Source organism: Salvelinus namaycush, chromosome 2 (genome assembly GCF_016432855.1).
Source record: "Salvelinus namaycush isolate Seneca chromosome 2, SaNama_1.0, whole genome shotgun sequence".
Taxonomy (NCBI): Eukaryota; Metazoa; Chordata; class Actinopteri; order Salmoniformes; family Salmonidae; genus Salvelinus; species Salvelinus namaycush.
Window position 1 is genome coordinate 66,434,873 of NC_052308.1, and position 27,157 is coordinate 66,462,029.

General features: G+C 42.5%; 1 protein-coding gene across 2 annotated transcripts; it reads left to right on the forward strand.

Moving 5' to 3' along the window:
• The first annotated feature begins 33 nt into the window (after positions 1-33).
• On the forward strand, positions 34-25,536 carry LOC120066484 (mitochondrial Rho GTPase 1-A-like). Of its 2 annotated transcripts, XM_039017887.1 has the most exons (20): positions 34-461; positions 5,929-5,987; positions 7,873-7,954; positions 8,120-8,163; positions 8,263-8,316; positions 8,466-8,518; positions 9,064-9,172; positions 16,337-16,438; positions 16,558-16,656; positions 16,841-16,949; positions 17,188-17,311; positions 18,296-18,380; positions 18,559-18,704; positions 20,396-20,496; positions 20,985-21,115; positions 21,325-21,408; positions 21,544-21,666; positions 21,918-22,120; positions 23,080-23,202; positions 25,305-25,536. In XM_039017887.1, exons 1-20 carry the CDS (start codon positions 425-427, stop codon positions 25,420-25,422), a joined length of 1,986 nt encoding a protein of 661 aa, XP_038873815.1. In that variant the 5' UTR covers positions 34-424; the 3' UTR covers positions 25,423-25,536. The 2 variants fall into 2 exon arrangements, with proteins under 2 accessions (XP_038873815.1, XP_038873824.1); XM_039017896.1 differs by lacking the exon at positions 23,080-23,202 and having other exon boundaries at positions 36-461.
• The last annotated feature ends 1,621 nt before the right edge of the window (positions 25,537-27,157 follow it).

A 27,157-nucleotide genomic window follows, 5' to 3' on the forward strand; every position in this document is an offset into this window, starting at 1 on the left:
TTGCTTTTTTATTTCACCCAAAGAATGAATGGAGTTTTGCGTTGTTATAGTAGCTGCACAATATTTGTCCCCTCGCTCGCCTCGTTGGAGGCGGGTCGTAATTTCAAGTTCAGGCTAGCTTCGCGCGGTCGTAACATTCAAGTTTGTGTGCAGACGAATGACTAATAATATAAATGTCGACATTAGCAGCTACGCTTTATGTCTGAGAGGTTAACTCTTTCAAAGGACCCGTTTGGTAATATCATTCAGTGCAGGGCATTTACTTCGAACGTAGCGTCAGTTAGGTTTATGTTGGTGAAGCTCAACTGGGAAAATGCAAACGTAAGCCAGGCCACATAGCTGAACGCTGGCTGTGTTCAACCACACGAGAGAATAAATGATTTCATGAACGCATTTGCAGATTTGGTCTTCAACAGTGGTGAAGATGCGGAAGGACGTCAGAATATTACTGGTGGGAGAGCGTAAGTGGATTTGTTTTGGTCTACACCGTAGTTCTGTTTTACTGTCAAGCTCGAACCTGCATGCATGACAGCCAGCTGGAGGAGCGCGTGATGCTGATGAAAGGACTCGGAGGAATAACGTTATCTAGCTAGCTGTGTGCCACTAGGTTCATCCAGTTTTATAGCTAACGTTACACTACCACATACACACACACCATGATGTTAACTACACTACTCAGCTAGTAGTGTCATAACATAGCTATCTAGCTAGTATCCTAAACAATTTGATGTTTAGACCCAAGTGACATTGGCTATTTACCATCTGCTGTGATGTTGACTAACTGCCTGTCCACATTGCATTTTTGTCATCAGTGCATGGTTTGCCTTTATCTAAGCAGTTTGATATCTAAACAATGTAGAATCAGCTTCCTATTTCGCAACAAAGCCTCCTTCGCTCATGCTGCCAAACATACCCTCATAAAACTGACTATCCTACCGATCCTTGACTTCGGCGATGTCATTTACAAAATAGCCTCCAACACTCTACTCAGCAAACTGGATGTAGTCTATCACAGTGCCATCCGTTTTGTCACCAAAGCCCCATATACTACCCACCACTGCGACCTGTATGCTCTCGTTGGCTGGCCCTCACTACATATTCGTCGCCAAACCAACTGGCTCCAGGTCATTATAAGTCTTTGCTAGGTAAAGCCCCGACTTATCTCAGCTCACTGGTCACCATAGCTGCACCCACCCGTAGCACGCGCTCCAGCAGGTATATTTCACTGGTCATCCCTAAAGTCAACACTCCCTTTGGCCGCCTTTCATTCCAGTTCTCTGCTGCCAATGACTGGAATGAATTGCAAAAATCACTGAAGCTGGAGTCTTATATCTCCCTCACTAACTTTAAGCATCAGCTGTCAGAGCAGCTTACCGATCACTGTACCTGTACACAACCAATCTGTAAATAGCACACCCTACTACCTCATCCCCATATAATTTATCTTCTTGCTCTTTTGCACCCCTGTATCTCTACTTGCACATCATCTGCACATCTGTCACTCAGTGGTAATGCTAAATTGTAATTATTTCACCTCTATGGCCTATTTATTGCCTACCTCCTTACTCTTCTACATTTGCACACACTGTACATAGATTTTTCTACTGTGTTATTGACTGTACGTTTGTTTATGTGTAACTGTGTTGTTTTTGTCGCACTGCTTTGCTTTATCTTGGCCGGGTCGCAGTTGTAAATGAGAACTTGTTCTCAACTGGCCTACCTGTTAAATAAAGGTGAAATAAAAATAAAGTTTGCCCTAGCTAAATGTCAGCTTTAGTTAATGTGTTCAAAACATTCACTCTGACTCACCTAGGCAGCACCTGTCCACTTTAAATATACTTTTGGCCATGTAGTGTATGTGGACACCACTTCAAATTAGTGTATTTGGCCATTTCAGCCACACCCTTTGCTGACAGGTGAATAAAATCAAGCACACAGCCATGCAATCTCCATAGACAAATATTGGCATTAGAATGGCCTTACTGAAGAGCTCAGTGACTTTCAATGTGGCACCGTCATAGGATGCCATCTTTCCAACAAGTCAGTTTGTAAAATTGCTGCCCTGGTCAACTGTTAGTGCTGTTATTGGGAAGTGGAAACGTCTAGGAGCAACAACGGCTCAGCCGCAAGGTGGTAGGCCACACAAGCTCTCAGAATGGGACCGCCGAGGGCTGAAGCGCGTAAAAATCGTCTGTCCTCAGTTGCAACACTCACTACCGCGTTCCAAACTGCCTCTGGAAGCAACGTCAGCACAATAACTGTTTGTCGGGAGCTTCATGAAATGGGTTTCCATGGCCGAGCAGCCAAGCCTAAGATCACCAGGCGCAATGCCATGCGTCGACTGGACTGGTGTAAAGTTAGCCGCCATTGGACTATGGAGCAGTGGAAACGCGTTCTCTGGAGTGATAAATCACGCTTCACCATCTGGCAGTCCAACGGTCGAATCTGGGTTTGGCGGATGCCAGGAGAACGCTACCTGCCCGAATGCATAGTGCCAACTGTAAAGTTTTGTGGTGGAGGAATAATGGTCTGGGGCTGTTTTTATGGTTCGGGCTAGGCCCCTTCCAGTGAAGGGGAATCTTAACGCTACAGCATAAAATTGCATTCTAGACCAGGCCTGGGCAATTATTTTCTATGGAGGGCCACATTAGAATATATTTTCTCCATTGCATGCCAGAATCATATTACAGGATTATACATCATGTGTATGACTGTTGACAGATATATCTACTGTAAATCACGTCCAGACATGCTACTTATTTAACTTTTTTAACATGCACAGAAATGAACCACATTCATGTTCTCCTTTTGGTAGGTATTTTCATTATTAAACATGCAATGAACTACACAGAGGGAAAAGTACACTGTGCATTCAGCACCACGGACAGAACTCTTGTTAACGGGTTTGCACAAAAACAGAAGAAAGTGAGAGCTCAACATTACATTTAAACTACTCAGTGTGAGGGGTGAAGTCTCTGATGGGCATTGATTAGAGCAGTGAAGTCGGATATAGTTTCTGACGTCGCTTTGCGCAGGATTGCAGAGAGGTGAAAGTCAGTAAGAGGTGATCTGTGCCTTGACTTGTTATATTTCATCACTGAAAATGTCTGTTCACATGCATAGGTTGACCCAAACAGTACAAACATCTTCTGAGCATGACTCCTAATCTTTGGAAAGTTTTGTTAAGCGAGATGCATAGAACCTCGTTAGTGACATTGTTTTGAATAGTTCTCCAATCACTGCATCAGACTGAAGATCAGTAAACTCAAGTTGCAGGTCAGTGGGAGCGTTATCCACATTGAAGGTGAAAGGAGAGGAAACCAACAGCATGTCATTTTACAACTCTTTGAAATCCCCAAAATGACGAACTTCCCGTTCAAAGCACGTAGCAGCGATGTATACTTCACCCGCTGGTCATCTGATAGGGAACAGACTAGTAGTGTCGGAAGGTGGGTGAGATTGTTGGCTTCTACTTGGCGGGTCAGGAGGATTCATTTTCCCTTGAAGGCTTTGACAAGGCTGTACATCTGATGTGCAAAAAGACCAAAAAACACTCTACATTCATTGTCTACTTTTCTTTGAAAAACTAATTTTTGCGCAATTTCTAGCTAGCTATTATTTGTAACGTGTCAGCCTGTCAGTCACTGTCTGTCCTCATGCAGTTGTTATTTATACGTGCCTTCAAAATAAATGTTCAAAAGCGATGGGTGTTAAATCATTACAGAAAGGCGAGTATTCATTGGACTTTTAATTTGAATAAAAAATGTTTTTCAAAACTTTACTATCGCAAATTCTTTGATCTGAGCATGATTCAGCGGGCCCTATTGAATCAGGTCGCGGGCCACATATGGCCCTATGTGGAAGAACTTGACTGGCCGGTACAGAGCCCTGACCTCAACCACATCGAACACTAATGCTCTTGTGGCTGAATGGAAGCAAGTCCCAGCAGCAATGTTCCAACATCTAGTGGAAAACATTCACAAAAGAGTGGAGGCTGTTAATAGCAGCAGAGGGGGGAGCAATTCCATATTAATGCCCATGATTTTGGAATGATATGTTCGAAAAGCAGGCGTCCACATACTTTTGGCTATGTAGTGTATGATTCTCTCTAATAACAGGGTTTCTTATACAATGCCTTTGGAAAGTATTAAGACCCCTTGACTTTTTCCACATTTTGTTACGTTACAGCCTTATTCTAAAATTGATTAAATAATATTCATCCTCAGCAATCTCCACACAATACCCTATAATGACAAAACGAAAACAGGTTTTTAGAAATGTTTGCAAATTTATAATAAAAAAATAAAATAAAAATACCTTATTTACATAACTATTCAGACCCTTTTGCTATGAGACTCGAAATTGAGCTCAGGTGAATCATGTTTCCATTGATCATCCTTGAGATGTTGCTACAATTTGATTGGAGTCCGCCTGTGTTAAATGCAATTGATTGGACATGATTTGGAAAGGCACACACCTGTCTATATGAGGTCCCACAGTTTACAGTGCATATCAGAGCAAAAACCAAGCCATGAGGTCAAAGGAATTGTCCGTAGAGCTCTGAGACAGGATTGTGTTGAGGCACAGATCTGGGGAAAGGTACCAAAACATTTCTGCAGCATTGACTGTCCCCAAGAACACAGTGGCCTCCATCATTCTTAAATGGAAGAAGTTTGGAACCACCAAGACTCTTCCTAGAGCTGGCCGCCTGGCCAAACTGAGCAATCGGGGGAGAAGGGCCTTGGTAAGGAGACCTTGGTCAGGGAGGCACCATCCCTATGGTGAAGCATGGTAGTGGAAGCATCATGCTGTGGGGATGTTTTTCAGCATTCAGTGACTGGGAGACTAGTCAGGATCGAGGCGAAAATGACCGGAGCAAAGTACAGAGAGATCCTTGATGAAAACGTGCTCAAGACCTCAGACTGGGACGATGGTTCACCTTCCAACAGGACAACGACCCTAAGCACACAGCCAAGACAACAAAAGAGTGGTTTCGAGACAAGTCTCTGAATGTCCTTGAGTGACCCAGCCAGAGCCCAGACTTGAACCCAATCGAACATCTCTGGAAAGACCTGAACATAGATGTGCAGCAACTCTCCCCATCCAACCTGACAGAACTTGAGAGGATCTGCAGAGAAGAATTGGAGAAATTCCCCAAATACAAGTGTGCCAAGCTTGTAGCGTCATACCCAAGAAGACTTGAGGCTGTAGTCGCTGCCAAAGGTGCTTCAACAAAGTACTGAGTAAAGGTTTGGAATACTTATGTCATTTTTTTTATTTGTAATAATTTTGCTAACATTTATAAACCTGTTTTTGCTTTGTCATTATGGGGTATTGGGTATTATGTGTAGATTGAGGGGGGGAAACAATTTTAAGACATTTTTGTAACAATGTGGAAAAATTCAAGGGGTCTGAATACTTTCCTAATGCACTGTTTTGTTTATACAGTGACCCAGGGCTCTATGTTTCACATTTGCCAAATTCAATTCCCTTCTAAAGCAAAGCCCTATTGTGATTTAGTAAGCTGTCAAGTAGCTCTGTCTGGCCACGAATGGGCTTAGAGCCAATGCTCATGTCTTAGATTTGGGAGGCAACTTGGTGTAGGAGACCAGGGATAGAATATTTCACTGCAGCAGCATCACTATCTCACTGTGTGTGTGTGTGTGTGTGTGTGAAGCACGAGACAGACTGCCAATTTGTACAAAGCATAAAGAGGCTTGCCATCTATGATGTTTGAAATGTACAGAGAAACAATGCATGACAGGCTGCAATTCTAAAACAGTTACTTTACGTACACATAACAATGCAATAGAAAGTGAGGCTGAGCAAATTGCCTCTCCCTCTGTCAATTCTAGAATGGAGAAGAGTCTCATTGCCAGGTGTGACACTGAGCCAGTATGACACCCTCCTTGTCTTTTTTTCCGACAGCCAAGGTGGGGAAGACTTCCCTGATCATGTCGCTGGTCAGCGAGGAGTTCCCACAAGTGGTACGTAAAGAAGCTTCCTGGAACCTCTCTGTGTTTAGTAAATAGATTGAATAATGTCTATTCAGCCTATGAAGCACTTTTCCCAAATTGAGAGTGCTTTGAATTGTATCAGGTAGACTGTTAACTCCCCGTGGGAGACGCACGTCTTGATGATCAGCAGTAGTACTAATAAACAGTTATAATACATGCATTACCTACAGTTGAAGTTGAAAGTTTACTTACACCTTAGCCAAATACATTTAAACTCAGTTTTTCACAATTCCTGACATTTAATCCTAGTAAAAATTCCCTGTCTTAGGTCAGTTAGGATCACCACTTTTATTTTATGAATGTGAAATGTCAGAATAATAGTAGAGAGAATGATTTATTTCAACTTGTATTTCTTTCATCACATTCCCAGTGGGTCAGAAGTTTACATACACTGAATTAGTATTTGGTAGCATTGCCTTTAAATTGTTTAACTTGGGTCAAATGTTTTGGGTAGCCTTCCACAAGCTTCCCACAATAAGCTGGGTGAATTTTGTCCCATTCCTCCTGACAGAGCTGGTGTAACTGAGTCAGGTTTGTAGGCCTCCTTGCTCACACACGCTTTTTCAGTTCTGCCCACACATTTTCTATGGGATTGAGGTCAGGGCTTTCTAATGGCCACTCCCAATACCTTGACTTTGTTGTCCTTAAGCCATTTTGTCACAACTTTGGAAGTATGCTTGGGGTCATTGTCCATTTGGAAGACCCATTTGCGACCAAGCTTTAACTTCCTGACTGATGTCTTGAGATGTTGCTTCAATATATCCACATACTTTTTCTCCCTCATGATGCCATCTATTTTGTGAAGTGCACCAGTCCCTCCTGCAGCAAAGCACCCCCACAACATGATGCTGCCACCCCCTTGCTTCACGTTTGGGATGGTGTTCTTCGGCTTGCAAGCCTCCCCCTTTTTCCTCCAAACATAACAATAGTCATTATGGCCAAACAGTTCTATGTTTGTTTCATCAGACCAGAGGACATTTCTCCAAAAAGTATGATGTTTGTCCCCATGTGCAGTTGCAAACCGTAGTCTGGCTTTTTTATGGTGGTTTTGGAGCAGTGGCTTCTTCCTTGCTGAGCGGCCTTTCAGGTTATGTCGTTATACGACTCGTTTTACTGTAGATATAGATACTTTTGTACCTGTTTCCTCCAGCATCTTCACAAGGTACTTTGCTGTTTTTCTGGGATTGATTTGCACTTTTCGCACCAAATTACGTTCATCTCTAGGAGACAGAATGCGTCTCCTTCCTGAGCCGTATGACGGCTGCATGGTACCATGGTGTTTATACTTGCGTACTATTGTTTGTACAGATGAACGTGGTACCTTCAGGCGTTTGGAAATTGCTCCCAAGGATGAACCAGACTTGTGGAGGTCTACACATTTTTTTTCTGAGGTCTAGGCTGATTTCTTTTGATTTTCCCATGATGTCAGGCAAAGAGGCACTGAGTTTGAAGGTAGGCCTTGAAATACATCCACAGGTACACCTCCAATTGACTCAAATGATGTCAATTAGCCTATCAGAAGCTTCTAAAGCCATGACATTATTTTCTGGAATTTTCCAATCTGTTTAAAGGCACAGTCAACTTAGAGTATGTAAACTTCTGACCCACTGGAATTGTGATACAGTGAAATAATCTGTCTGTAAACAATTGTTAACTTGTGTCATGCTTGTCATCCAACTTGCCAAAACTATAGTTTTTTCACAAGAAATTTGTGGAGTGGTTGAAAAACTAGTTTTAATGACTCCAACCTAAGTGTATGTAAACTTCCGACTTCAACCTTATGTAGAATGTACGTTTTGAGTATCCCATTGGTGTTTCTTTATGATGGTCATCCTTGGTTGGTTCCTTGTAACAGGTGCCCTACCGGGCTGAAGAGATCACCATACCGGCAGATGTCACCCCAGAGAGAGTTCCTACACACATAGTAGACTACTCAGGTACTGTAACTGTACTAACAGTGTAGTTATATAATGTGTACCTTATCTCTGTTGTATTATGCAAACCATGGGTAAGCATGTTATTGTACATTCAAGCCATGTACACTGAACTACTACACTAATACTGTCCTGTTGTTCACGAACTGCATGTTTTAACATGCACAGAGGCGGAACAAACAGATGAGCAGTTGTCTTCAGAGATATCAAAGGTAATATTAGAATCAATGTCCAGTATTGTAGAAAGATTTGTGTAGAGATTTGAGAGTACTGCCGAGTCCAGATTGTAATGGTTGTCGCTCCCTTTACAGGCCAATGTGATTTGCATAGTGTACGCCGTCAACAACAAGAAGTCCATTGAGAAGGTGAGTTTAGTCATAGTACTTGACATAGCCTAGGCTATTTAATTTTATTTGTGTATTCTTGAAGTACTGTATGCACATTTATGTTTTGATATCAGCCAGTTCACACTCATGTTTGCTTTTTGTATCTTCACCATCTTGTTTTCTTTTAGGTGACCAGCCATTGGATTCCACTTATAAATGACAATACAGACAAGGACAGCAGGTGAGGGATACAGTCTAGGTTTAGTTGTGGTTCGTATGTAGCCCAGTTCCTGCATGAGCTTTGCAATGGTAACGCTATCGTCTTAATGACCTATGACATGAAGAGTATGGGGGTTGCAGTGTAGTAGTGGGTATCCAATGTGGTATGTGTGTTGCAATACTTAACCACTACCAGGGTTCACCCAACTTGGTCACTGTAAAAGGCACTCTACATGAAGTTACATGAATGTGTTTTCTCCTAAATATATGATATATGCATGGATGCTTTCCTAAAGTTTTGAAAGAGATGGGCACGAGTCATAGACACAAGTCCATGCTTTTCACAACGAGTCATTTCAGTAAATGTACACATTTTCTCAGTAGAACAGCAGTCTAGAAGTACAACAAGTCATGGTGGGCCTAGCTTCATGCATGCAGGCCCACCACTTGATAATATTATTTCTAGGAAGTGCAATTGAGATCAAAAATATTTATTTTCCAAGAAAGACTTCACCAGAATACAAAACTATCACACACTACAATTGCACACCCCCCCTCCCCCTATAGGGTTCCTGTCATCCTGGTCGGGAACAAGTCTGACCTGGTGGAACACAGCAGCATGGAGACCATCCTGCCCGTCATGAACCAGTACACTGAGATAGAGACATGTGTGGAGGTGAGACTGCCAGAGGGCTTCTGTACTGAGTCACCCACTGTGTTGTAGCACTGTGACTTTACTACCCAGAGTAGTGATGCATCGCCAGATATTGCATAGAGGCTGCTGACTAAAAGCCACTGACCTACAGTGGTTTGTCCTTTAAAAGTTGCAGTGTACTGCAGCACAGCTTGCATGGTGCCGCAGAATTCTATGGCACGTTATTTAACCACTGGTACCATTAATGCTAGTTAGTGCTAGTTTGACCACCAGTGGGCATCTTTGAGAAGCATTTGATAGCCTTCAATAGTGGCTGTATTAGAGAATTCAACCCCTTTTTTTGTAAGAACATGGCATATGGGACTGATTTTAATACATTTTGCTAAATAAATTTGATTAATACTATGGTGTTTCTATTCCAAGAAAAACGAAAAACCCTCTGGGTTTCCATTAGGATGGAATGGAAAATATGGCTTTGTACAACGTGACGGTCGGCTACAGTACTGGGCTATTTAGCTAAAGAATCTCTGTGTCGTGTGGGCGCGTGGGAAACCGGGGTTCAATTCCCCGACGGGGAGGAAGGAGAAAGCTGTTCTTGTAAATAAGAATTTGTTCTTAACTGACTTGCCGAGTTAAATAAAGGTCACACTAACAGCATTTTGTGATGCAGTGTCTTAGACAGCTGCGCCACCAACACAGAGAGGTGTTGGTAACGGTATATTGTCCTGCTAATAGTCCATAATGGACTATTATATTACTGTACATGGTGTCCAGGTCAGGATAACCAAAACATTTCTTTATTAAAGACTATCAGAAAGCGTGTTGGTAGTTATTTATTTTGATCCAAAGCCATGAATGAGTGAGTCACTCAGCTTTATCTAGGTGCCGGGCTATATGACTTTGCCATCAACTTGATAATATATAACGTTATTTAATTTTCCAAAAAAATGAAAGTGAGCGATTGTAATCTGAATAAAGGACAAAATAATATTTGTAAAGACAAACATTTATTTCTGTTTTTAGAGGGAGAGAAACGCTAGGCCAATCGTGCGCCGCCCTATGGGACTCCCAATCACGGTTGGATGTGATACATAATAATACAAATAATACTTTTTGTTGTGTTATTTGTTTTGTCTTTTCTAGTGGATTAAACTGAAATTGCTACCAATCACGGCCGGTTGTGATACAGCCAACCTAACTAAGAAATACATTTGACGATAGAATTCTCCCCCTACCCTCCTAGGCAAGTCTATTGTCCAGCTACCTGCTAATAGCCATAATGGCACTGTACAACGTGACCGTGTGTGTTTGAAAGAGTATTTTCTAGTAAGCAACAATTTGTTTACCTTCATTAGACAACTTTATTCCAATATTTTTGTAACATTTATTCCCATAGTAATTCGTTATGGACCCATAACTAAATAAACATCGGCATTTTGAAAGAATATTTTTATCATTTTATTAACGAAAGCATAAAGATGCTGATGAAGAAATACAGTGCTGTACAGTATATGCTTTTACATTTGGATAATAAAGCATTTAAAACATTTAGAAGATATAAGCCACCTGTGTTTGTTTATTAGGCTATAGCAGAACAGCAGAACGGTCCGGACGGCCCTTGCTGTGCCTGGTGAGCAGTTGGTCAAGTTCTGTTGTCAGAAGAGGAATAGAAATGTCAGGGTGAACCGACAATCTGGTGAACCGACAATCTGATGAACCCGCCAGGTATGTTGACTCTGCCTGTCGGAGGTGGAGTTCCAGAGCTCACAGGTGTGCCTGGCATGGATTGTGACTCCATCTCGTTCCTCGCCCTCTTCAACGCGTCATTCTCTGCCTGACTCTCCGCCAATGCCGCCTGACTCTGGACCAATGCATCAGCTGTCGCCCGTATCTCTGCCCTCCGATAATGTTTCTCTTTCTGCTGGTCTGTCTTCAATGACTCGATCTCGGTCTTCAAAGTTTGAATCTGATCCATGTGCACCTTCATCAGATCGGCAGATTGGTACCGCGACTCCAACAAACAAATGCTGCGTATGCATTTTAAGAATCTAGCAAAACTAACCGCTTTCTTGGCAACCATGTTTTTTTTGGGTGTGGTCAGTTGTCCAGCCCTTTGTCCCTTTCTGCAAAACCACATTCACTTTTTAGTACACAATTTTCATTTAACCTTTATTTAATTATTAATTTTATTACACGGTATGCCTACACATTGATAGGCTATATACATTTTGGGTAGCACCATAGAAAGAAGCTGGCTTGATGAAAACGATGTCCATTTCGTCTTCTCTTTCGTCGTAATGCCTTTTTTTTTTTTTTTTTTTTTTTTTAGATAAACACCTCATTTTTGAATGGTAACTGTGTTAAGGGGGGAGTTTGATGCAGGGTGAGGAGTACTGGAAAGGTGTGACTTTCACACCTACAGTAGCAGGGCTATAAAGAGTCTTATCCTGCTAATAGGCTACAAGTGTTTGAAAACCTGTTTTTCAAAATGCCACCAGCTATCCAACACTACTGTAAATAAAAACACTACATCTTGTTTACATTCTTTATTGTAACCACAATGTCACAAATAATTCCTATCTACCTTTCCAATTACTTTTAAAGTTCGGGATTTACAAATGTGTGTTTTTCATGTAATCTTTCGTTAAATCCAGTTTGGATTTAAGTATAACTTTTGAGTGATGCCTTTAGTGAGAGGTCTAATGCTTTCATATTTAAAATCTGCCCTCCAAATTCATATCTAAGGGGCATTTTTCACATTATTAGTTACATTGTTTTAGTTTGAACGTGCAGACTGGCACTAAGAACAACGGGAACGTTTCCCTAGTCAGCGCCATTATTAGTGCAATACCCCTTAAGGTGTTGCTCTGTGCTACCCAGTGGGGCGGGTTGAGGGTCCCCCCCCCCCCCCCCCTTCCTCCTCCTCCCTTCCCCATGGGCTAGGTCCGTCTTCTATGCGTGGCTCTGCGGTTCATCCCGTGCCCCCTGCCCTTGTGCCTTGAACCTCTCGCACTTTCAGTGGATACAGCTGGAGAACTGCAAGGCAATCCCATTGTGCGCCACTTGGGAGCCATGACCAGTATATATTGTCCTGTTAATAATATATCTGTGAGAATATCCAAGGGGCTTTTATATCATTCTAAATTAATAATAATGATAATCGCTTAGTTTAAAAAACAACTATTTTGGAGATTATTTCATTTTCAAATGAGTGAGGGGGGGGGGAAAGCCCATTCTTAAACATGGGGTGAGACATTGTTACAAATTTGTAAATAAAGCACGTTTGTTATTTAGAATTATTTATGTTTTTAGAGGGAGAGAAACCAAAAACCTACAGTCATCTCATGAATCTCCCAGTCGAGGCTGGCACGGGTATTGAACCAGCATCTGTAGCAACAACCGCAATGCGGTGTCTTAGACCACTGCGCCACTAAGGCGCTGTACAACATGACCGGTCAGGAGTAGGCTACAGTACTACAGAGACACAGTAGCGCCTTGGGACCCAAAAGCACAATCAGTGCTCTAACTCCCCCTTGCGCTGGTCTGAAGCAATGAAGTAGTGACGCAGGGTACCGTACTAAACCACAAATTACCTCTAAGTCGTGCAGCAAAATCACAAAACTTTTAGTGGAGCAACCACTGTACCCAGCCCATTTAGATTTACCAGCATTTACACTTTATGTACACTTATCACTTATCATGCACACTTATCATTTATCATGCACACTTATCATGTATACTTATCCAGTGGTGGAAAAAGTACCCAATTGTTATACTTGAGTAAAAGTAAAGATGCCTTCATAGAAAATGACTCAAGTAAAAGTGAAAGTCACCCAGTAAAATACTACTTGAGTAAAAATCTAAAAGATTTTCGTTTTAAATATACTTGATTATCAAAAGTAAAAATTTGAAATAATTTCTAATTCCTTATATTAAGCAAACCAGATGGCACCATTTTCTTGTTTTCTTAATTTACGGATAGCCAGAGGCACAGTCCAACACTAAGACATCATTGATTAACAAAGAATGTTTGTTTAGTGAGTCCGCCAGATTAGGGGCTGTCAGGATGACCAGGTATTAGTGTGTGAATTAGACAATTTTCCTGTCCTGCTAAGCATTCAAAATGTAACGAGTACTTTTGGGTGTCATGGAAAATGTATGGAGTAAAAAGTACAGTTGAAGTCGGAAGTTTACATGGTTCGAGTCATTAAAATTCGTTTTTCAACCACTCCACAAATTTCTTGTTAACAAACTATAGTTTGGCAAGTCGGTTAGGACATCTACTTTGTGCATGACACAAGTAATTTTTCCAACAATTGTTTACAGACAGATTATTTCACTGTATCACAATTCCAGTGGGTCAGAAGTTTACATACACTAAGTTGACTGTGCCTTTAAACAGCTTTCCAGAAAATGATGTCATGGCTTTAGAAGCTTCTGATAGGCTAATTGACATAATTTGAGTCAATTGGAGGTGTACCTGTGGATGTATTTCAGGGCCTACCTTCAAACGCAGTGCCTCATTGCTTGACATTATGGGAAAATCAAAAGAAATCAGCCAAGACCTCAGAAAAAAATTATAGACCTCCACAAGTCTGGTTCATCCTTGGGAGCAATTTCCAAATGCCTGAAGGTACAACGTTCATCTGTACAAACAATAGTACGCAAGTATAAACACCATGGGACCACACAGTCGTCATACCGCTCAGGAAGGAGACGCATAGGAGACGCCCTAGAGATGAACATACTTTGGTCAGAAAAGTGCTGAATCAATCCCAGAACAACAGCAAAGGACCCAGTGAAGATGCTGGAGGAAACAGGTACAAATGTATCTTTATCCACAGTAAAATTAGTCTTATATCGACATAACCTGAAAGGCCGCTCAGCAAGGAAGAAGCCACTGCTCCAAAACCGCCACAAAAAAAGCCAGACTACGGTTTGCAACTGCACATGGGGACAAAGATCGTACTTTTTGGAGAAATGTCCTCTGGTCTGATGAAACAAAAATAGAACTGTTTGGCCATAATGACCATCGTTATGTTTGGAGGAAAAAGGGGGAGGCTTACAAGTCGAAGAACACCATCCCAAACGTGAAGCACGGGGGTGGCAGCATCATGTTGTGGGGGTGCTTTGCTGTAGGAGGGACTGGTGCACTTCACAAAATAGATGGCATCATGAGGTAGGAAAATTATGTGGATATATTGAAGCAACATCTCAAGACATCAGTCAGGAAGTTAAAGCTTGGTCGCAAATGGGTCTTCCAAATGGACAATGACCCCAAGCATGCGTTGTGGCAAAATGGACAACAAAGTCAAGGTATTGGAGTGGCCATCACAAAGCCCTGACCTCAATCCTATAGAAAATTTGTGGGCAGAAATGAAAAAGCATGTGTGAGCAAAGAGGCCTACAAACCTGACTCAGTTACACCAGCTCTGTCAGGAGGAATGGGCTAAAATTCACCCACATTATTGTGGGAAACTTGTGGAAGGCTACCTGAAACGTTCGACCCAAGTTAAAAAATTTAAAGGCAATGCTACCAAATACTAATTGAGTGTATGTAAACTTCTGACCCACTGGGAATGTGATGAAAGAAAATAAAGCTGAAATAAATCATTCTCTCTACTATTATTCTGACTTTCACATTCTTAAAATAAAGTGGTGATCCTAACTGACCTAAGACAGGGAATTTTTACTAGGATTAAATGTCAGGAATTGTGAAAAACTGAGTTTAAATGTATTTGGCTAAGGTGTATGTAAACTTCCGACTTCAACTGTACGTTGTTTTCCTTCGGAATGTAGTTGTAAAAGTAGTAAAAAAATATATAAATAGTAAAGTACAGATATCCCAAGAAAACGACTTAAGTAGTACTTTATTTTTACTTAAGTACTTCACACCACTGCACTTATCGCTTTTACAGAGGAGTGATACACCTTCAGATGTAGCACAGGGGCTGCATTGAAGATAAATCAATGTACTGTTTAAAGAGTGGCTTGAACAGTTCTAGTATCTATTAAAGATGTATAGCAGGGGTGGTGCTTATATTGTAGCAGTCCTTCTACAGCCTATACAGCTTTTGGTGTGCTGCTATACAGCTTACAAATGTTACATGTTGTAAATCTAAATCTGTAGGGTTTAAAGCTGGTCCCAGATTTACATTCTCTATCTATGTAGCTTTTACCGTCATCATGCAGGGTGACAGTGAGTCCATACAAACACTATATACACTAAGACTATATGTTGTGCTTGTTTACTGTATATGCACTTAGGTTCTATAGCCTATGTTAGGCATTATTTATGAGTAGGACCTTCACCCAGACGCGCTTCATGCTATTTTTCTCATGGTGGGAATTCCATGGGTCAATCATGTGCTTAGCGTGACGCACGGGTCAGTTTGGTATTGGTTTCAGTCTAGACTCTTAATGCAGCTATTGCTAAGGGATTTCTATAGCTTGCTCAAGTCGGTATGTGAGTGTACATGCATTTTTTGAGAAATATTAGGCCTAATAGACAGGTTGCGTGTGTCCTCCTCGTCCAAGAGGTGTACTATGGATACGTTTGATTGTCAATTCAAGAAAACAGACTTGACAATCAAACTGATCCAATCAAGCCTGGAGTTTGACCCCCATGGCTCTTCTCCACCCAGCTAGCCATGGAGGCATGTCCACAGTTCAGCTTGGCTGCTAACTCCTCCATGTTTCACAGACTGTCTAATTAGTATTGGCTTATCCCTCAGACCAATCCCCGGCTGGTAGATCCTCCCAGGCCCCAGCCAGCCAGGTCACTATGGAGACCGATCTTGAACACTACTATACTCTACTGTAAACAACTCTCACTTTCCTGACCCATCTAGTGGAAAGAGAGGGAGTTTGCCATGCACAGCTTAAAGATGGAATCCGTATCTCAGCACCTTTGTTATTGTTTTGTGGACGAAACAGAGGTGAGGTGCGTCGAGCAGCTTGCAGTGTTCGTTGTTTGCAGTAACGTCTTTGTTGTTGTAATATCACAAATGGACGTGGCTGTTTTCACACTTTTAAAGATTCCAGCTTTAAGTATTTAGGTATTTTAGTCCTGCACAGGAACGGCGTTGTTGTTTTTGAAATGTTGGTTAATATTAGTTCAGGATGAATGAAATTCATATTTTGTATGCTCTTCTTTCTGTATTTCCATATTATTCTTTTTTTTAGTGTTCAGCAAAGAACCTGAAGAACATATCTGAGTTGTTTTACTACGCCCAAAAGGCTGTCCTGCACCCCACTGGCCCTTTATACTGTCCAGAGGAGAAACGGGTAAAGAGTGAAGATGCCCTGTTGACAGAATGTTACAGAAATAAGAATTGTTCATAAAGTCTCACATTTACTTTGAGGCCAACTGTGTCATTAGACTGTTGATTGGACTTGATTCCCAGATGAAGCCCGCTTGCATCAAAGCGCTGACTCGCATCTTCAAGGTATCAGACCTGGACAACGATGGGATTCTCAATGATAATGAGCTCAACTTCTTCCAGGTGAGTTTTCAACTCTGTGACTCTGACTCCTACAGCAGAACAAGTGCACTAACAAGTTCACTAGCCCTTTTCCATTCAGGTGAAGGGTTGAAATAGTTATTTCAGTGTTTTCCTTGTCAGCTTTGGTGATGTGTTTGTGTGTGTGTGTGTGTGTGTGTGTGTGTGTGTTGGTGTGTGTGTGCAGAGGACATGCTTTAATGCCCCACTGGCGTCTCAGGCTCTGGAGGATGTGAAGAACGTTGTGAGGAAGAATGTGATCGACGGTGTGTGTGACAACGGCCTCACTCTCAAAGGTATGCTCTATTGACAAAGGGAGGGAGCGAAGACAATGAACTTCCTGTTGATCCAAATGTGTGTAATTTTCTGTTTCTTTGACATCTCAGTCCTGCATTTCTTATCAAACTAGTCACACCTTTCTGAAGCACCATGTTTGAGCATGTTGGGGTATGTTTGAATAATGTCCCCATATTCCACATTCCGAACACACACACACACACTGTAGTTGACCCATATCATGGTGGTGGTCCTCAGGGTTCCTGTTCCTCCACACCCTCTTCATCCAGAGGGGGAGACATGAGACCACCTGGACGGTCCTCAGGAGGTTCGGCTACGACGACGACCTGGAACTCCACCAGGACTACCTGTTCCCACTCACGTGAGTGTGCTGCCTGTTTCTACACGTCCACTACAACCTGTTCCCACTCACGTGAGTGTGCTGCCTGTTTCTACACGTCCACTACAACCTGTTCCTCCAGGGTGTGCTGCCTGTTTCTACACGTCCACTACAACCTGTTCCTCCAGGGTGTACTGTCTGCTTCTACACCCATACCAACAAACTATTTCCCATATTAGTGATGGGGGGGAAATCAATACAGTTTCATATCGGTATGTTATTATTGATGAAATATTGTATCGTTTTGACAATATCGTAAAATATTATTTTTACGCTAGTTGCCTGTACCTGCACCAAAACTCCAGTATTTTTCCTTCATAGCTTGTTCTCAATCTTCTTTTTAAATAGGGAGACAATTTTTCAGCGCTTTTATTTCAATGACTGATCAAACTTGTTTTCTCTTGTCCCTCTGCAGCAAACATATGGTGAGCAGTATGTTTGAAAAATCAAATCGCAATAAAAACACAGTATCGAATCGCAATCTGTATCGTGGTAATATTGTATCGTGGCAATTACCAGGCCTACCTATTAGTGTGCATGTCTTTACCTCTACCCACAGGCACAGATATTGACCGTTCCGTGTGCTTAGTTCATCATGCTTTTATTGCCTTTGTCTTTCTCAAGGACGATCTGAGCCTTAGAGACTTCCAATAAGTAATAATAAATATCAACATTGATTCCCATGCAGAAATACACTTCGGCTTCACCCAGTACAACAAAAGATGTCTGCCTCCCTTCCTTCAGATTGAGATGGGCCACTAAGCCCCAGTACAGTCAGGATTAACATCCATCCCCCTTCTGGCTCTGACCTCAATTACCCACAAGTCTCTCTCTCTCTCCCCCCTGCAGAGCGTCCATTGAGGACGCCATAATTTAATCTGTGTTCTCATTTATCTCGTAATTTTTCCAGGATTCTCCATCTGACTGTTGTGGTGTGTGTGTTCCCCACCTCTACTGTACCTCCAGGTTGAAAATACCTCCAGATTGCACCACCGAGCTGAATCACAATGCCTACCTCTTCCTCCAGAGTGTCTTCGACAAACATGACAAGGTATTGACCTTTCCTGTGGTAAATGATACCATTCGATTGGAGCCAACATTTCAGACTAACAAAAGTCAAACCGTTTCTTAACCCTGCTGGCAGTGAATGAACCATAAATCGAGTGGTCAAGCTAGTGCGTGTCCTTATGTTCTAGATGCCAATGACCCGTGAGGTGTGTGTTTTTCAGGACCGGGACTGTGCCCTGTCCCCAGAGGAGCTGAAGGACCTGTTTGACGTGTTCCCCTACATGCCCTGGGGTCCCGACGTCAACAACACGGTGTGCACCAACAACGAAGGCTGGATCACCTACCAGGGCTACCTGTCCCAGTGGACGTAGGTTACCAGCGCACGCACAGACACACAAACAGACAGGCATCTATACAGACACACACACAGACAGGCATCTATACAGACAGGCATCTATACAGAGACAGACAGACAGACAGACCTGAAAACGCACAGACAGACAGATACGCACTCAAATAAAATTTTATTGGTCACATACACATGGTTAGCAGATGTTATTGCGAGTGTAGCAAAATGCTTGTGCTACTAGTTCCGACAATGCAGCAATATCGAACAACTACCTAATACACAAGAATCTAAGTAAAGGAATGGAATAAGAATATATACATATAAATATATCGATGAGCGATGAGCGAGCAGCATAGGCAAGATATGGTATATAATACAGTATATACATATGAGATGAGTCATGCAAGATATGTAAACATTATTAAAGTGACATTATTAAACTGGCTAGTTATCCATTTATTAAAGTCTGTATGTAGGCAGCAGCCTCTCTGTGTTAGTGATGGCTGTTTAACAGTCTGATGGCCTTGAGATAGAAGCTGTTTTTCAGTCTCTCTGCCCCAGCTTTGATGCACCTGTACTGATCTCGCATTCTGGATGGTAGCGGGGTGAACAGGCATTGGCTCGGGTGGTTGTTGTCTTTGATGATCTTTTTGGCCTTCCTGTGACATCGGGTGCTGTAGGTGTCCTGGAGGGCAGGTAGTTTGCCCCCGGTGATGCGTTGTGCAGACCGCACTACCCTCTGTAGAGCCTTGCAGTTGAGGGCTGTGCGTTACCTACCAGCTCCGTTAAGGCAGTAATTGAATAATAAAGTTTGATTGTTTTGACGAAATCTAAAAGTCTCTCCTTTTGATTACAGTAATTCCACCACAGTCTGTAAACAAACCAGCCAGCTGGTCTGTGCATGCTCTGAGGACGCAGCTAGGAAAGCCGTCTGGGCCGGCAGCCTTGTGAGGGTTAACACGTTTAAATGTCTTACTCACGTCGGCCACGGAGAAGGAGAGCTCACAGTCCTTGGTAGCAGGCCGCGTTGGTGGCACTGTATTATCCTCAAAGCGGGCAAAGAAGTTGTTCAGTTTGTCTGGAAGCAAGACGTCGGTATCCGTGACGTGGCTGGTTTTCTTTTTGTAGTCCGTGATTGTCTGTAGACCCTGCCACATTCGTCTTGTGTCTGAGCTGTTGAATTGCGACTCCACTTTGTCTCTATACTGACATTTCGCTTGTTTGATTGCCTTGCGGTGGGAATAACTACACTGTTTGTATTCGGCCATATTCCCAGACCACTTTCCATGGTTAAATGCGGTGGTTCGCGCTTTCAGTTTTGCACGAATGCCGCCATCTATCCACTGTTTCTGGTTAGGGTAGGTTTTAATAGTCACAGCGGTACAATATCTCCTATGCACTTTCTTATAAACTCACTCACCGAATCAGCGTATATATCAATATTATTCTCTTGAGGCTACCCAGAACATGTCCCAGTCCGTGTGATCAAAACAATCTTGAAGCGTGGATTCCAATTGGTCCTTATCACACCTGTACAGACACAGACAGACACACACAAACACACACACGAGAGATGTACTGCTGTGTTAAACAAACAATACACTTTGTGCATTTATCTAAACTATGGAAGTCTGAATGAACCCCCAAGACAGTGTTTCTTACAGTGTATGACAGTTTCCATTCACTCCTCTGTGTTTCCCTGTGCCCAGGTTGACCACCTACCTGGATGTCCAGCGCTGCCTGGAGTACCTGGGTTACCTTGGTTACTCCATCATCTCTGAGCAGGAGTCCCAGGCAGCGGCCATCACAGGTGGGAGGACAACCCGTTGGCATGGCAACTGAGACGACCGCTAGATTAGATATGAGCAGAGACCTATAGATATGGCTCTGAATGTGGGACAGTGTATATATTACGGTGTTATTAGTGCGCCTGCGCAGGAGTCTCGTTGTAGATGAACCTGGCCTGAGTGCAATGGCAGTCATGTATTGCGCTAATATGGTTGAGTAAATGTTGTTAAATTGGAACCTTGTCGTATTTGAGTTAACAGTATAGAAGACGAAGATGACTTATACCAAAGTTAGCTGTAAGCTCTAGTCTACAGCCAACCTGTAAACATTGTGTGTTAGAACTTCATGTTGTGTTAACTTCTCTATCTAGAGAGCAGGGACGAAGTTACTCTTACTGAAACCACATTCTGCACAGGACTAAAGACATCCAAAGCATATATAGCATTCATTCATATACGTTCATTTGCTGTATAAACTTAACAGAGTGTGTGTGTCCTCTCCGTTCTACAGTGACGAGGGACAAGAAGATTGACCTGCAGAAGAAGCAGACTCAGCGCAGTGTGTTTCGCTGTAACGTCTTCGGGGACAGCGGCAGTGGCAAGAGTGGCTTCCTGCAAGCCTTCCTTGGAAGAAACCTCACGGTCAGTGTCAACATTAAATCATTCCCTCAAAGAGTAAGTTGTAAGTCGGTGGCAAGGAAAACTTCCCTGGACGGAAGCAGCATTTGAACAACTCCGCACAACTCCAAATGCTTCAGTCTACTGCCTGTTTAAAACTTTTTGGAATCCCTCTTGGTATTGGTAAACTGTGTATGTTTGAAGTCATTTTTTCCCCTCCTTTTTTCTCTCAGCGTCAAAACATCGTTAGTGAAGAGCATATGTCCTACTATGCTATCAGCACTGCGTATGTGTATGGTCAGGAGAAATACCTACTGGTGAGTCGTCTGTTTTGACTTACTCTTAATCGACTCGATGGTGTTTATTTGTCCACAGCTTTTCAGTCTAAAAGTTGTCTGTGTTTCTGTGTGTTCATTACCTTCTTCCATTTTGTTTCCTCTACTCTCCCTCAGCTCCATGAGGTCTTCCCAGACTTTGACGTCCTCTCGGACGCTGACCTGGCTTGTGACATTGTGTGTCTGGTGTACGATGCCAGCAACCCCCACTCCTTCGAGTACTGCGCCAGAGTCTTCAAGGTATGTGCCGTTTACAACCAGTCCTTCTACCATCCCTGTTTGTCTATTTAGTATTTCAAGATGGCTACCCAATACTATTCTAAACTACAGTACCACTGAATTAAAGCAAATGTTTTTAAAGCGGAAACCATCTGTTATTACCAATATGTTCTTCTCTGGAGCGTTTACATTTTTTCATTGTCTTTTAAAAAAGTATATTGCTGAATGGAATACAACAGTGTCCAATAACAATATCCCTCTGCCTTTTGAAGCAATACTTCATGGACACCAAGACGCCGTGCATGATGATCGCAGCCAAGTCGGACCTCCAGGAGACCAAGCAGCTATACGCCCTCACCCCTCTGGAGTTCTGTAGGAAGCACAAGATGCCCCCTCCGCAGGCCTTCACCTGCAACACGGCAGACGCACCCTGCAAAGACATCTACACCAAACTCGCCACCATGGCCATGCACCCGTGGGTAGTGGGTCACTCTGTTGTATTAGGCCCCATGTCGAACCTTAACATCCCTCGCTCAAACCCTAAAGCTCTACCTTAAGCCCTTAAACCCTCTCCACAATCCCAAAAATAAATACCTTTAAATATTTAAGACCCCATCTCATGCTGTAAAACCTATTGCCCCAAAACCCCACCTCAAGCCCCAAAACTGCCCCTTAGCTGTTCAATTCTACCTCATCCCTCACTTCCCAAATTGGTGCCACTTCACATTGAAATATAGAGACTCTGAACTCTTGGGGTGAACAGTGTCCACCATCTTGGTTAGACGTGGTGGTTAAAGAATTCAATTTGCCATTAGCTGCTACTCTACGTTTACTGCCCTTGCGTGCCCCTTCTCCCACTACTCTCCCTGTTAGGCTGTTGTCCACACTGATCACCTCTGTCATGGTGGACTGGACTCATCTGAACTGTACTCCTCAGAAGCATAGCCAACACATGGGGGACAGCATCAATGTATCACATACTTAATCGAGTGCATTTTTATTTAATCTATGAACCTCTGTCTCTGGTGGAATAAGGACATTTTAACAATGTTGAAAATTATCCAAATTGATCCAAAGTGGCTATTTGGGAGATTTACTAACCCCAACAGTGTGAGGTGAAGACTACAATGGATCAGACTTGTGGTCATGCTCTCCCGTTGTTTAATTAGACAATTATCCTCCTCTCTTCCTGGGTGGGTGTTCTTGGTTTTTAACCCCGTAACAGATGAGCTCTATGGACCAAAGAGCTGAAACCTTTCTGGTGGCATCGCATCGGTCTTTGTTCTAACTCTCTTATTCTTTGTGCTTGTGTATGTGTGTCTTTGCACATGTGTGTGTGTGTGTGTGTGTGTGTGTGTGTGTGTGTGTGTGTGTGTGTGTGTGTGTGTGTGTATGTGTGTCTTTGCACATGTGTGGGTGCACCTCTCTCCTTAGTCATGCTCGGCTGCGCTGTATGTGTACCTGTAACAGGTGCACCTTCTGCCACCTGCAGAACTTCATCAACTCAGAGCTGGTGCAGACGGTGAAGGCCAAGCTCTACACCGCCATTCTCAGCAGGTCCTTACTCTTTCAGAGACCTTCCAACTCTTCTGTTTCACAATCCTCCTTTACGTTATTCTTCCTTCTCTTCTTCTTCATTTGCTTTTCATCGCCTCTGTTTTGACCCTGTTTTGGAGTTTGGGCGTTTTTCTCATGTGGATTTTGTGCTGTGGATTGTCATAAACCACTGTTTGTTTTCATGTAAATCTTCATGACGTCTCACTCTTATTCTTTTGCCTCACCCAAACGTTCCCTGATTCTGAGTTCCTTGATCCTCTCTCTTCGTCATTCGTCACTTGTTTTACCATCTTGTTCTAGTCCAATCTTGTTCGTTATGTTCCTCTTCATTAATGAATAATGCATATGTAGTCTAATAATGCAGATTTCTAGTGTCTCATCTGTTCATCCTGTTGGACGTTCATCTTTTGGCAGCTTTAGTTGTGATTAGTACATAGGACTGTACGGAGGTTCAAAGCCACACTGTTTTGAGTGAATTCCTACATACAGTGCATTCGGGAAGTATTCAGACCCCTTGACTTTTTCCATATTTTGTTACGTTACAGCCTTATTCTAAAATTGATTAAATCGTTTTTTCCCTGCACCAATCTACACACGTTACCCCATAATAACAAAGCAAAAACAGGTTGTTTGAAATTTTTGCAAATGTTTAAAAAAATCTAACTGAAATATCACATTTACATAAATATTTAGACCCTTTACTCAGTACTTTGTTGAAGCACCTTTGGCAGCAATTACAGACTCGAGTCTTTCTTGGGTATGACACTGCAAGCTTGGCGCACCTGTTTTTGGGGAGTTTCTCCCATTCTTTTCTGCAGATCCTCTCAAGCTCTGTCAGGTTGGATGGGAAGTGTCGCTGCACAGCTATTTTCAGGTCTTTCCAGAGATGTTTGATTGGGTTCAAGTCTGGGCTCTGGCTGGGCCACTCAAGGACATTCAGAGACTTGTCCCGAAGCCACTCTTGCGTTGTCTTGGCTGTGTGCTTAGGGTTGTTGTCCTGTTGGAAGGCGAACTTTCGCCCCAGTCTGAGATCCTGAGCACTCTGGAGCAGGTTTTCATCAAGGATCTCTCTTTACTTTGCTCCGTTCATCTTTGCCTCGAACCTGACTAGTCTCCCAGCCACTGCCACCTACAATGCTTCACCGTAGAGATGGTGCCAGGTTTCCTCCAGACGTGACGCTTGGCATTCAGGCCAAAGAGTTCAATATTGGTTTCATCCGACCAGAGAATCTTGTTTCTCATGGTCTGAGAGTCCTTTAGGAAAACTTCAAGCGGGCTGTCGTGCCTTTTACTGAGGAGTGGCTTCCGTCTGGCCACTCTTCCATAAAGGCCTGATAGGGGGAGTGCTGCATAGGTGATTGTCCTTCCGTCTGTCCTTCTCCACAGAGGAACTATGGAATTCTGTCAGAGTGACCATCGGGTTCTTGGTCACCTCCCTGACCAAGGCCCTTCTCCACCGATTGCTTAGTTTGTCCGGGCGGCCAGCACTAGGAAGAGTCTTGGTGGTTCCAAACTTCTTCCATTTAAGAATGATGGAGGCCACTGTGTTCTTGGACATTTTTTGGTACCCTTCCCCAGATCTGTGCCTCGACACAATCCTGTCTCGGAGCTCTACGAACAATTCCTTCGACCTCGTGTCATGCACTTTCAAATTTGGGACCTTTTTATATAGACAGGTGTGTGCCTTTCCAAATCATGTCCAATCAATTGAATTTACCACAGGTGGACTCCAAGTTGTAGAAACATCTCAAGGATGATCAATGGAAACAAGATTCACCTGAGCTCAATTTCAAGTCTCATAGCAAAGAGTCTGAATACTTACGTAAATAAGGAATCTGTTTTCTTTTTAAATATACATTTGCAAGAATAAGGCTGTAATGTTACAAAATGTGAGAAAATGGAAGGGGTCTGAATACTTTCCGAATGCACTGTAGCATGTATCGTGATCATCTGTGTAAGCAGAGAGGTTATGTAAAAGCATTACATATTGTTGTCTCTGCCAACTCTGACCTAATGTGCTCTCACTCTGTTTATTTCTCTCGCACTCTTTCTGTCTCTGGATCCTCTCTCTCTCTCTGTGTATCTCTCCTCTCTCTTCTCAGACATGTGACACAGGCTGACCTGAAGAGCTCCACCTTCTGGTTGAGAGTGAGCGTGGGAGCCACCATGTTCGCCGTGCTGGGCTTCGCCATGTACAGAGTGCTGCTCAAACAACGGTGATCCACCCACCAACATCACCATGCAAACCCAACCTTTGTGAGACTTGTACCCAAATCTGTTTGTGCTGTTTTGCCAACTACTATGGTGTATGGAGTGAATCCTAGCTTCCAGTTAAGTTGAATTTCCACTTAGTCATGTATTGATGTCAATGCGAGACTAAGTGAAAATTCAACTCAAGTGCAAGTTAGGATCTGCCCCATAGGCAATAGGAGATGGCAGGACAGCACAAACAGATCTGGGACCAGGCTAAACCTTGCACCTTCTCCCAATAAATATCTCTCTAAGATCATAAAAGATCCAGTATGTCCCCTATGTGATGAGGGGGAAAAAAGCAAACGTTATTTAGTTTTATACCTAGAGATTTCACAAGAAAATGACTGCTATTGTTCTTTATTTTGGTTTCTGCAAGTCTGTACTCAAAGTATGGCTATATATAATATTTATATTGAAAATGTGATTATATAACTACTACTGATGAAGCTAGTGATTTCTTCTCTTCGTGCAAAATGTCTATTTTTTTGGTTACCTGTGTGGACTGAAATGGGGAAACAATTCCATCTTAAGCAGTTGAAGTAAGGGTAGTGAAATGAGTACGCAAAATAACCAATACCATACACAAAAACATATGCTTTAAACCAAACACTGAAACAATGTGTAAATAATGTATATATAACTGCTTGTATATTTGTTTTCCCTTGAACAAACGGGACATTATGAAGTTCAAAAGCTGACGCTATAATGGTACAACAAAGCCACATTCAATGCTATAAAGGCATTAGCTTGCCATCATTTATTTAGTATTTTAAAATGTTCTCTAACCAGTTCAGTAAAGGCTGTTCTACTGTTATTAAAAGAAGGTTGTTCTTTAGTTTGCCTTCCAGGGCCAGAAGCTTGGGGGCACACTTACAAATTTGTAAGGCTGAATCAGCCCATGTTCAATCAATGGATGTTCCGTATGGGATGATACTTTTTGTGTGTCTGCACCTTACCCCTAGAACTCAGTAAGGCAGAAGTAGCCTCTGTGGCCCACCCATGGCTTCCTGTATGGGTATGGACCACCCAGGTGGTGTGTGTGTTGGGCGTGCATGTCAAATCAAATTGTGTGTGTTGGGCATGCATGTCATTGTGTGCTTGCTATGTGTGTATGTGAGGCTGTACAGTTATTATATTTGCAGGAGCTGTATTTGCATGCTTTGCTTTTTTCTGATCATCCTCCAATATTGTTATAATATCAAGTATACTGTTATTATGAAGCCAACATTCTTCTCAATTGTATTATTCCAATTTTCCAAATGTTATCCAGCACCCCCAACTCCCAGAATATTAGGACAATTGTGTTTCATGTTTGCCTTTCCAATGTTTATAATAAATAAATCTACTTTAATCCTATGTCAAGAATGTTTTATTGCATTTGGGATCATTTTTAAAATAAAAAGCTGCAGTTAATGCACACCCAAATAGTCAGAGGTACATTTAAATAAAGAAAGTCACATAATATATATGCTTCCAATGATTTATTGGGTATGGCCAATGTTTTCGGAACAGTGCCTTCCTCAGAGCACGTTATGCAAGTCATCTGCAGAAGTGATCGGTATGATTTTGGCTTCAGAGTATTTGTTGTCGTATTGAGGTAATGCCAACACGCTGCTGAATGTTCTCTTAATTTCAGGTCCTGACTACATTGGTCAAGGAAGGTCCTACTGAGTGGTAGGGAAGGAGGCAGCCAGTGATGTCA